This window comes from Phoca vitulina, unplaced genomic scaffold (genome assembly GCF_004348235.1).
Source record: "Phoca vitulina isolate PV1807 unplaced genomic scaffold, GSC_HSeal_1.0 scaffold3, whole genome shotgun sequence".
Lineage (NCBI taxonomy): Eukaryota > Metazoa > Chordata > Mammalia > Carnivora > Phocidae > Phoca > Phoca vitulina.
Genome location: NW_022589706.1, coordinates 75,114,273 through 75,127,037, shown reverse-complemented (window position 1 = coordinate 75,127,037; position 12,765 = coordinate 75,114,273). Strand labels below are relative to the sequence as shown.

Here is a 12,765-nt window from a genome sequence, read left to right as displayed (position 1 = left end):
CCAATATCCTCCTTGAGGGGTGGGGAAAGTAGATGAAGGTGGTCAAAAGGTACAAACTTCCAGTTATAAGATGAATATAACATAAATCCTGGGGAGGTAATATACAGCATGGTGACTATAGTTAGCAATATTGTAATGTGTATTTGAAAGTTGAAAAAATGATTTATAACCATGTGTGGTGATGGATGGTAACTAAACTATTTTTGTGATCATTTTACAATAATGTTGAGCCTTGAACAATGTGGTCTCCCAAACCTTGCATAGTCAAAAATCTGCAGATAAATTTTGGTTCCCCCCAAACTTAACTACTAATAGCTTACTTTTGACCAGAAGCCTTACTGATAACATAAACAGTTGATTAACACATATTTTATATAAGCATTATATACTGTATTCTTATAATAAAGTAAGCTAGAAAAAAGAAAATGTCATTAGGAAAATCATAGGAAAGAGAAAATACATTTACAGCACTGTACTGTCATTTGTTGAAAAAATATCTGCGTATAAGTGGACTCCTGTAGTTCAAATTCATGTTGTTCAAGGGTCAACTGTATATACATATATCGAATCACTATATTGTATACCTTAAACTTATACAGTATTATGTGTTAATTATGTCTCAATAAAACTGGAAAAAAATTTGCAAAGTAAATTTGAATCATAATTAGTAATAATGCATAATTGTTATTGTCCTGAATGATAATTAGGAATCTGCCCTAAACAATTCTTTTAATGAGTATGGTTATATTACTGTTACAGAGCCAAACTATTTTCCCTTTTTAAAAATTAATTTTCTGAATTTTTGTAATAAAAATGATAAATGTTAAAATCTATTCTGATCCCATAGCAGTTTAAATTTTATCACACTCACGTTGACTGACTTGCACATATAAAAACCCAAGATCCTGGATTCCAACTTCACAGATTTACGGGATTAAATGGTTCAAGTTCATGTTGTTGAAGATGAATTGTATCCCTCAAACTTCTTTCCCTAATATCCAGTCAAGACTCAGGGCAGACAAGACCTCTTACCTATTTCCCCTGACCTGATTACAAGAAGAAAAGAAGCAGGGTGAACAAAGTAGATGATAGGAAAGTTCTGAGAAATAATGCATTCAGGATTTTCATTCATTCCCTCATTCACAAATATTTGGGTCCCATTCTTCACACTAGTGTTCCAGCTTTTGGATAGCATGTCTGTTCTCTCTTTCCTTAAGGGCTTGCTTGAGAATACAAGATAGCACAGATGGGGCTCTGAAGCAGTGGATATATGCCCAGAGTTGGGAAATAAATCTTACTCAGCTTTTCACATAATGCAGGAGCTAGCTACTGTTTTTAGCTGCCAAGTACACCAGTCAGATTACTGGCCAAGTCCCATCATACCTTCTTCCAGTGGCAAAGCTTCTATCTCTAGGCATGTGGCTAAAACCAGGTCAGTCAGAATACTTCTCCTTCTGGTGAAATAAGTCATATGATCTGAGTCACAATTTTACATCAGGATTGTTCTAGATGGAGATAGCACAGAAAGCCTTGCTTTAGAGTTAAAAGTTTGTGAAAACATATGCCAGTGGCCCTGATTCTTGTCTTGCGGAGAATGCCTGTTTGCTGTAGGAGATAATGAAACCACTGGCGAGATAGCAGAGTTAGAGATGCAGAGAGAGAGAGGGGAGAGACAGAGAGAGACAGAGAAAGAGACAGAAAGAGAGAGAGAGAGACAGAGCAAGACCAGGAAGCACTGAATGTTGTTTCCAGGTCTGAGGTTCTAAAAGCTGACATTCCTCGGGGTGTTAGCTGATGAAAGATTCTGGGCAAAGGAGGCTGTCTCAACTCTGTATCACATTTCACCATCTGGAGCTGAAAGCAGCACTGTTCCTGCCCAGGGCTCAGAATATGTCTTATATAAACAGTTCCTTCAACCTCTGGCCCCCAGGTCCTTATCTTCTACCAATAGTGTCCTCAACTCACGTATCTCAAGAAAAGCAACTCTTTTCAGGTATAAAGGAGTCTTAATCTCAGGGGAGACAGTCACTCAAGGGAATCAAATCTGGAAATTCAACTCTTGTCCACCAAGTGAATAATCTTTTACATAATTAAACAAAACCCTTCTTCTTCTTTTTTTAACTGTAGTCTTTGCTGTATATTTAAATAACAAAAAAATTCAAGAGGTTTAATCAGAACAAAGGGGTTGTTTATCCCAAATATGTTATCATGTTTTTGTGAAACAAAAAACTATTGGCAGCTTTGAAATGACAGTTTTTTTCAGCTCCTAGTCTTCTAAACCAAGGTGTCAAGATTCAGCCAGAGTTCTAGCTCAAGTTGCCCTGTGCCTTTCTTCTTCCTGGCAATCTGTCCAAGAAACTTTTCACAGCTTATGCCCTACAAATTAGAATTTAATCCAGAGGGATGGATCGTAGTGCAGGTGACTTTATTTTCCATTTTACTTCAGATATCACTGTAATGTTCTTGGGCACATTATGCCCATCTGAGTAGGGTTGTTCTGTGAATAGTTAGAAATGTAGAACTGAAATAAAGTGAAATGCCAAGGAAGGAAATATAAATTTAGGAGAAACTACAGTGGAGGTTCTTATTTGAATTACTCTGCAGGTGGTGGGTTCAGAGTGCTGTGGCATATTCTTGGGGGCTGGAACAGAAGCCTTCAAAAGAGACCAGATTAAAGTATAATGTAGTTTAGAACATAATGTAGTCCTACCTACTACCTATTTGGGTGTAGTGCCTCCACCTTGTTGCCAAATAGCTGCAATCTTGATCAGTTCCTTTCAGCTTAAATTTTCACACTAGCCCTCTCCTCAGTCTTGAAGTTTTTGTCATTTGAGTAGGTTCCTGACTGGGCCCCACTCCTCTTTCTGCTTTTGCTATTCATATTAATAGCATCTTCCCCCACCTCCTTTTTTAAAAAATTTAAATTCAATTAATTAACATACAGTGTATTATTAGTTTCAGAGGTAGAGTTTAGTGATTCATCAGTTGCATATAACACCCAGTGCTCATTACATCACATGCCCTCCTTAATTCCCATCACACAGTTACCCCATCCCCCTACCCACCTCCCTTCCTGCAACCCTCAGTTTGTTTCCTATAGTTAAGAGTCTCTTATCATTTTTCACCCTCTCTGATTTTGTCTTATTTTATTTTTCCCTCCCTTCCCTAGCTATGATGCTTTGTTTTGTTTTTTAAGTTCCACATATGGGTGAAATTATATGATAATTGTCTTTCTCTGATTGACTTATTTCACTTAGCATAATACCCTCTAGTTCCAACCACATCACTGTAAATGGTAAGATTTCATTTTTTGATCACTGAGTAATATTCCATTGTGTGTGTGTGTGTGTGTGTGTGTGTGTGTGTATCTCACATCTTCTCTATCCATTATTAATAGCATCAAAGGAATTTTGACCTATATATGACATGAGATATGACACAAGACAGATTTGGTATTATTTTCATTCTTATGAGAAAAAGGGATGGGCATTTAAAAGAAAGACCCACAATAACCACAAGTGGGATTGTGTTAGAAAATCTGAGCTGCAACAAGGGTCAGATTTCAACTGGCCTCATTCTTCCTTCAGCATCACCCTGATGTTCAACAAGAGGCTAGAAGCAGACACTGGGAAAGATTCAGGGTTGGGAGAGATACCATAGGTCCACTGCATGATTAGGAAAATCTAGGGTATCGAACTTCTGATAGGGATGGCTATATTAAATATTGTCATCTTAGAAACTTGGTGTGTCAGATATTATAGAATGATTGGCTCACGTAACACCCATTCCACCCACCTCCCTGTCTTTTTCTTATCTGACTCTATTACAGCAGCTGTAAAACCTAAAAACTCAAAATTCCACAGCCTCTATTGACACTAAAGTGGCCACATGACTTTGTTCTGGCCCGTGAAGTATAAGCATATGTGATCTGGTATCACTACTTCTCCTCTCTTTTTTTGGTCTGCTTTGTGGTTTTGAGGCTTGGAGGCACTGATACCATTTGGTACCATGAGGCAATAAGTAAGATGATAACATGGTAAGGATGGTAGACCAAGAAGGTAGAAAGAGCCTCGGGGTCCAATGGCTTTGTTGAACCACAGCACCAGCCTGGAACTGCCTCTCCCAGCACCTGTGTCAGGTGAGACAATAAACCTCCATTCCTTTAAGCCAGAGCTTCCCATCCTTTTCTATGTCTTGGCACACAAGGAAATGATAATACCCATATGTTACATGAAGGTAGATGGACAAAGCTACTTAGAACAGGAAACAATCTTTCACATCTTAAGTGCCCACTCCAAAGATTAAATGATCACTATTTCAGCTTACTTTTAAATATTTACAGCTCTCAAAGAATTCTGATTCAAGCCACTTTTAGTTGCACTTTCTGTTCCCTAAAGATGAACATGTCCCAGACACACTGGAGTTTGAAGAGAGTCTTGGGAGGCAAGGAGGTTCTTTTTGACAAACAGAATGGTTAGGTAACTGAAAGTCATGATGAAGGTAAAAAGCAAGTTAACCTCTATAACGTGAAAATGGAAATGTGACATGCAAAAAATAAATTCTGTTACAAGAGAGGCATTTCTGATTTGAAGAATCTGAGGGTTCTCAGATTTTTGTGATGAGAAGATCAAAATAAAGTTTCTTTAAGTGCCTGGCTGATGGGATGGAGATGGGAGGTCTACAGAGTCAAGGAAAAAAAGAAATATGGACTAAAGGAACTGAGTTGTTAAATTACCTTAGGATGTAGAGGAGATTGGTGTAGAGAGAAGGATGGATTGTTCTAGGCTGAAGGTGTTGAAGAAGGAAGAGGTCTCTGCTGGATGAGAGCTGTGATGCTGTAAGGTAGGGAAAGGGGATTTAGTCTGAGGATATACATTTCAAGTGATGAGATTGGAAGGGAATTGCTTACTCTATTGTCTAGAAGTAGGATTGGGAATCTAGGAGAATACCAGTTCTCTCAGCCTTGCTGATTCCCCCACACCTCCCCTCTTGACATTTTCCTGCTCTTCTTCTAGGCACTTTAGGTCCGATTGCAGCAATACAATAAAATTTATAGATGAGATTTTTTTCCCAGACTCAGGAAAGGATTCCTGATGACAAAGATTGTTTTCCTTGACCAAACTCTACTCAGGGTCTTTGGAATTCTTTTTCAACTAGGCCTGACTTTTGGACTTCAGTGACTCTCTCAGCATCATCCAGTTTTAGGGAGAACCTTGATAAGTCAGTTTTACTAGAATCACCTATCTTCCATATCTGATCACCCTCAATATCTAATAGGGTTCCTCATCCGCCACCATCCCCCCAGGTGATGTCTGATCTTCCTGGCCTGCCTTCAGCAAGAATCCTATAAGGTCAGTTTAGCCAGAAGCCCATCCTACTCCCTCTTACCCCTAATGTTTCCTCTTAGTAATGAGCCCCACCCTCCCCCTTGGCTATAAATTCTCAGTTGCCCATGCTATATTGGGAGTTGAGTCCAATCTCTCTCCCCTACTGCAAGACCCATTGCATTGTCCCTATACTACTGCAATGGTCCACTTTGAATGAGGTCTGCCTTACTATCTTAAACAAGTGTCATGAATAATTTTTTTAACAATTTGAATAATATTTTTTCTCTAACATTGATTAGTAGTTAACAACAATTAAATACTAATAATAGTAATAGATAATATAGGTTTTACAGATAATACATTGTTGAACACATATGAGATTTCTGACACCATTTAAAATGCTATACAGATTTTAAATCAAATGTAATTCTCATAAAAATCCAGTGAACTTTCTGTTAAGGCAGCATGGAGCATTAAGATTTGGTGTGTAAAAGACAAAGTGCACCAACAGATGATTGCATATGGATAATTCTATTAGAGATAAAATTTATTAATGAGGAATGTCTCAAAGAAAAAGGAGGGACCTGGGGTTTTATAGCTGCAGGTAAACAAGTAAGTCATCTGCAATATGGGAGATATGAGGAAGAATGAAGACATCTTGGATGATGTGAGGCCAGGGTATGTTTTGAGGGACAGTTATCTTCAGGAACAAAAATGGGTACAAGGATTTCTTACCCATTGCTGCTCAAAACACAGCCTCAGGTAAGAGTTCAATACTATCAGGTGAGGGAAGAATGAGAGAAGCATGTGAATGTAACAAATAATTTAATGACAACTTTCAAACTCTATGCCCCTAATTCAAACACTTTAACATGAATTAAAGGCAAAGCCTGTTATTCTACATGTTATCTAAAATTATCTACTGTTAGGGCGCCTGGGTGGCTCAGTTGGTTAAGCGACTGCCTTCGGCTCAGGTCATGATCCTGGAGTCCCGGGATCGAGTCCTGCATCGGGCTCCCTGCTCAGCAGGGAGTCTGCTTCTCCCTCTCCCGCTCCCCCCTCTTGTGCTCTCTCTCTCTCTCACTCTCTCTCTCAAATAAATAAATAAAATCTTTAAAAAAATAAATAAATAAAATTATCTACTGTTAAATTTAAGGGGAATGGAAAACTTAGGATCATCCTCAGTGCTATATTTTAAGAGAAGCCAATATATGATAGATAATTGGGAGGTGATCATTTATGATACAAAACGATTATTTAAAGTTTTAATAAACTTCCCAGTGATCTATTTTTGGGAATAGTGATAACAGTGAGAGGCCACCCAAGAACTTAACAATAAGAAAAGTAAGATTGCCCCCTGGGAAAACTACTAGGGCATTTTTCAAAAAAATAGGAATAATGTCTGTCTAGGTCATAGATTATTCCCAGAACATCAGAAAGTGCTTGGCATAGAATAGGTATTCAAATATTTGCTTAAATTAGTGACTTTGTAGTAATAAACCTGGAGACTGTATAGAACTATAGGATGAAAGAGTTTGGGAATGCCTCCAATTCTAGTAAAAATAACCTAGGTGTGGGGCACCTGGGTGGCTCAGTCGGTTAAGCTTCTGTCTTTGGCTCAGGTCTTGGGATGAACCCCATGTCTGGCTCCCTGCTCAGTAGGGAGTCTGCTTCTCCCTCTCCCTCTGCTCCTCCCCCTGTTGCTCGTGCTCTCTCTCTCTCTCTCTCAAATAATAAAAATCTTAAAAATAACCTAGGTGCAATCTCGAGAAGCAAGTCTGGAATGTGATTAAAGTTTAATAAGTAAAACCCTAAGTAGTGGTATTATATCCTTTTTTTTAAATCTTATTTAGAGAGATGATGTAAATGAAGGGGCTCAGAACATGCCTTCCCAAAATATGCTGACTTGGCATATTAACTATTTTGAGGTAAAGATACTTGAAAAACAATAGGTGCAAGTGGCACTATGACCTCCACTTTTCTTTCTGAAAACAGGAGAGAAAAATCCCATGTGAAAGATGCCCTTTCCTGCACCTGGAGGAAAATAATTCTTACCACCAGAGACAGGGTGGGAAAGGCTGAGAAGAATCTGTACAAACAAATCTTGTTAAAATAACCCTCATTTTCCCTTAGTTTCCCCATATATTTTAGATACTTTTCCACATAGTGATGTACACTTTGTTTAACCTAGTATGTAAGCACTTAGGCCTAACAGCTTTTAGGGTTTTAATTTTCCAGTGAAGACTAACTACCATGTACATATGAAAATAAAATCTGTATGCTTTTCTTCTGTTAACTTGTCTTCTCTCAGTTTATGTCAGGTCCCGTTGGAGACCCTAAGAGGGTGGAGAAAAAGTTTTGCCTCCCCTTCATAAATAGAGAAGTAAGTTCTTTTTGGAGTACAGAATATGGAATCCCGAAATGAAAAGGCGCTAATATCCATATGAAGCACTGTCCAGGCAGAGAATGCTCCTACTGATGAAAATGGCTGGGGAGGTAAGAGCTCCAAGTTTTTAAACCTGATTCCTTTATCTATTTGAATTGTACAACTCAGGTCCCTATTCTAATTCCATGCTTACGAGGCAAACATAGTAATTCTAATTTGGCTTCCTGTGGCTGTCAGAGGAACAAATCTTAGACTTAAGTAAGTTTTTTATTATGTGTACTAACCGTGGCAAAATTGAACTGCAACTGCACATTTAGCAATTTCTTTACAGATACTGTACATTATTACCTATTCCACCTTGGAAACTGAGAAGCTGAGAAACACAGGCAATAATATGGTTAGAATTATATTTTAAATAGATTTCTCAGGCTGCTGTGTGGAGACTGGACTTAAGAAATGCAAGACTAGGATCAGTTAGTCTTGTCAGGCAGACAAGTTAAAAGGGAGCTATTGAGATTGTCCAGGCAGGAAATAATGAAGACCTGAATTAGGAGGTTATAGAGATGTGGAACCAAAATAGGAAATATTTCTTTGCAAAGTTACTGGTACTGGGTATTATTTTCTAAATCTGCTCATTTAATAGGTGAGCAAAATTATTTCATTGTTGATTGGATTTCAATGACTTTCATTACTAATGAAGATGAAAATTTATCACTGGATTAATTTTTTGTTTATTGTTTAATTTTTTAAAATTTAATTTTTCTTTCATAAAAAGTTTTAGACCTAAAATGTACAAGAGATTCAAACTACCTAGAATTAAACAACAGTGGTAATAGGGACATTTAAACATACAAAGCCAAATAGTACCAATTGAAATGCAAAGCAATCCTATTTTACTTTAATGTAATGCATTAATTTTGGTCTGACCTTCAGTTTTAATGTACACAAAGTTGCCTAGGAGACAGAATTTACTGACTCAACATAGACCAAAAGATTTGCATTGTAAAAAGAGTCCAAAAATTAATTCTAAGAAATGGAGTAAGTACACCCAGAATTCAATCCGTTCCAAGGCTTAGGAAAGTAATTTTTTTTAATGAGGCTAGAACAATTCATAAGCAAATTCCATTGAAGTATTTTCCTCTCTCCCTGATGTTTATTTATTGTAAAATAAACACGATAATAACAACAAATGACTTTTGTTAAAAGAAAGTGAAATCATACACAATCCCATCACCATAGCACATGTTTAATTTTAGTTTTTTTATTCTTTAGTTTTTATATCTATGTGGTTACTATGAGTTTGATGCCTCTGTAGTGTTTGGGAATTCCCTCAAATGAATTTTTCTGTTAAATGCCTTTATTCTAGAGAAGCTACTGGGTTTTATACAGCAATAACTAGACATAACTATTATTAGTATCTAATAGCTATTAGTACTATTGCAGTGGTGTATAGAACAATTTCTTTTCATGAACCATAAATTCTTACAACCATAACTCAAATTTGAAAGATGTGCAAAAAGCATTTAAAAATCACTTAATACATTATTTTGACTTTAGTCATTTCTTTTCTTCTGTTGTTCTCAAATGAATACTTGCTAATATAGAAGTAATACAAAAGTACTGTAGCACTGTGAAAAGGATTCTAGATTCAGAACTGGGCTTTTATCTTGGCCCTGTAACTTATAAGTCACACATTTAATATCAATCTTTTTGCACTTTACTTTTCTCTTCTGTAAATAAAAACCTTACCTGATTCTTCTAAAGATTATATGGTGCGAAGTCATAGATTATACACTCTGTGACTGTTAATTCTCATCCTACAAATTATTTTGAAATATAATGCTCCCTCATTCTGGATTATGAGTTGACTTTATGGGTGTGGTCAAAAAGATCAATGCAGAAAACCTGCTTATTTGAGCTTTCCTGAGCACATGTGAGGGTGTCCTTTGATTGATGGTTATAAACAATATCTGAAACACCTTTACCTTTTTAACCCCAGCACTGCCTCCAGCTCTTAAGATTGCTTTATTAACTACAAGTTCTGAAAAACAAAACAAAACAAAAAACTTAAGCCTTATAACAAGCAATGAAAAATTTATGAAGTTACAAAACTTCTTTAAAACTATGAGTAATTGTAGGGGCACCTACACTGTAGGTGGCTCAGTCGTTAAGCATCTGCCTTCGGCTCAGGTCATGATCCCAGGGTCCTGGGAGTGAGCCCTGCGTTGGGCTCCCTGCTCCGCGGGAAACCTGCTTCTCTCTCTCCCATCCCCCCTGCTTGTGTTCCCTCTCTCACTGTGTCTCTCTCTGTCAAAGAAATAAATAAAATCTTAAAAAAACCCCAAAACTATGAGTAATTGTATCAAAAGTTTTAACCAGAGAAATTAGGCAAGAAAAAGTAATAAAAGGAATCCAAATTTAAAAAGAAGAAATAAAATTATCTCTGTTTGTGGATGATATGATCTTACATGTAGAAAACTAAAGATTCCATGAAAAAACTGTTAGAACTAATAAATTCAACAAAGTATCAGGATATAATATCAACACACAAAAATAAGCTGCATTTCTATACATTGACAATGAATAATCTGAAAAGGAAATTATGAAAAACAATTCCATTTATTTTTATTTATTTTTATTTTTTTAAATATTTTATTTATTTATTTGACAGAGAGAGACACAGTGAGAGAGGGAACACAAGCAGGGGGAGTGGGAGAGGGAGAAGCAGCCTCTCCACCGAGCAGGGAGCCTGATGTAGGGCTCAATCCCAGGACCCTGGGATCATGACCTGAGCCGAAGGCAGATGCTTAACAACTGAGCCATCCAAGTGCCCCAAAACAATTCCATTTATAAGAACATCAAAAAGAAGAAAATATTTAGGAATTAACTGAGAATATGAAAGATTTGTACAATAACAACTATAAAACATTGCTGAAAGAAATTAAAGAAACATAAATAAATGGAAACACATCCCATGTTCATGTATTGGAGAACTTATATTGTTAAGATGTCAATACCACCCAAAGAAATCTATAGATTCAATGCAATCCCTATCAAAACCCCAGCAATATTTTTTGCAGAAATAGAAAAGCCAATCCTAAAATTCATATGGAATCTCAAGGGACCCCAAGTAGCCAAAACAATCTTGAAAAAGGAGAACAAAGGGGCACCTGGTTGGTTCAGTGGGTTAAGCATCTGACTCTTGGTATCAGCTCAGGTTGTGATCTCAGGGTCATGAGACCAAGCCCCACGTCAGGCTCCATGCTCAGCACAGTCTGTTTGAGATTCTCTCTCCCTCTCCCTCTGCCCCTCCTGCTCATGCTCTCTCTCTCTCTCTCTCAAATAACAAATATTTAAAAAAAAAAGAAAAAGGAGAACGAAGCTAGAGGACTCACATTTCTTGATTTCAAAACTTATTATAAAGCAACAGTAATCCAAGCAGTGTAGTACTGGCATAAAGACAGACATAAATATCAATGAAATAGAATAGAAAGCCCAGAAATAAAACCTGTAAAATTGAAAACTAAAAAACTCTTAGAAGAAAACATAGGGCAAAAGCTTCACAGTATTGGATTTGGCAGTGATAAAATCACATGAGACAAAAGAAAAAATAGACAAATTGAACTTCATAAAATGTTTAAAAATTGTGCATCAAAAGGCAATATTAATAGAACAAAAAGGAATAGGTGAAAATATTTAGAAATTGGTATATCTGATAAGGGATTAATATCCAGACCACATAGAGAACTCCTAGAACTCAGTAATAACAAACCAAACAACCTAATTAAAAAATGAGCAAAGAATTGAATAGACATCTCTCCAAGAAAGATTACAAATGGACAATAAGCATATGAAAAGGTGCTCAACATCTCCAATCATTAGGGAAATGCAAATCAAAACTACAATGAGATTGCATCTCAAATCCGCTATTATGGCTGTTAAGATTTGAAGAAACTGGGGCGTTCCTGGTTGGCTCAGTTGTTTAAGCATCTGGCTCTTAATCTCAGCTCAGGTCTTGATCTCAGAGTTGTGAGTTCAAGCCCCACATTGGACTCCACACTGGGCATGGAGCCTACTTTAAACAAACAGACAAAAAAAGATTTGAAGAAATTGGAACCCTGGTGCATTATTGGCAGAAGTGTAAAATGGGACAACTGCTGTGGAAACAGTATGATGGTCCTCAAAGAGTTAAAAATAGAATTCCTGTATGATCTAGCAATTTTGCTTCTTGGAATATACCCAAAAGAATTAGAAGCAGAATCTCGATGACATAGTTGTATACCTATGTTCATGGCAGCATTATTCATAATAGCTACAATGTGGAAGCAATCCATGTGTCCATCAACTGATGAATGGATAAGCAAAATGTGATATAATATACAATTAAATATTATTCAACCTTAAAAAGGAAGGAAATTCTGACACATGCTACAACATGGATTAACCTTGAGGACATTATGCTAAATAAAATAAGCCAGTCACAAGAAGGCAATAATATATGATTTTACTTACATGAGGTACTTAGAGTAGCCAAAACCATAGATTCAGAAAGTAAAATGGTGATCTCTGGGAGCTAATGGAAGGAGCAAATGGAGAGTTATTTTTCAATGGTCAGATTGACAAGATGAAAAGAGTTCTAGAGATAGATAGTGGTGATGGTTGGGCAACATTATGAATGTATCTAATAGCACTGAACTGTACACTTAAAAATGATTAATATGATAAATTTTATGTTATATGTATTTTACCACAATAAAAACAAATTGAAAAAATGTTGAGTAATAATTATCCGTAAATTTTCTCCAAGTCTTTTCATTTGTGTCAATCCTTTATAGTTTTCTAGTACCATGCTTTGCCTAATGTACTGGGTATGACCTGAAGAACCCTGTAGGTGTGTTCTTTGCTGCCCATCTCATGGAAGGAAAGAGTAAAGAACATCCAACTCTATTTGCAAAACTAGGTTCTGGCAGCTTGAGATGGATTCTGGTTCCCACCACTGCAAGAACCAGTAGAATTCCTGGTCCCTTATAGATACTGAGGGGTACCCAAATA

At 36.8% G+C, this 12,765-nt stretch overlaps 1 protein-coding gene across 1 annotated transcript in view; it reads right to left on the bottom strand.

Moving 5' to 3' along the window:
- Positions 1 to 4,736: 4,736 nt before the first annotated feature.
- Positions 4,737 to 12,765, bottom strand: part of LOC116630282 — a 34,352-nt gene continuing 26,323 nt past the window's right edge. The window contains exon 2 of the mRNA XM_032401113.1: positions 4,737 to 4,835. Coding sequence (XP_032257004.1) covers positions 4,737 to 4,835 — 99 coding nt within the window. The remainder of the gene's footprint in view (positions 4,836 to 12,765) is intronic.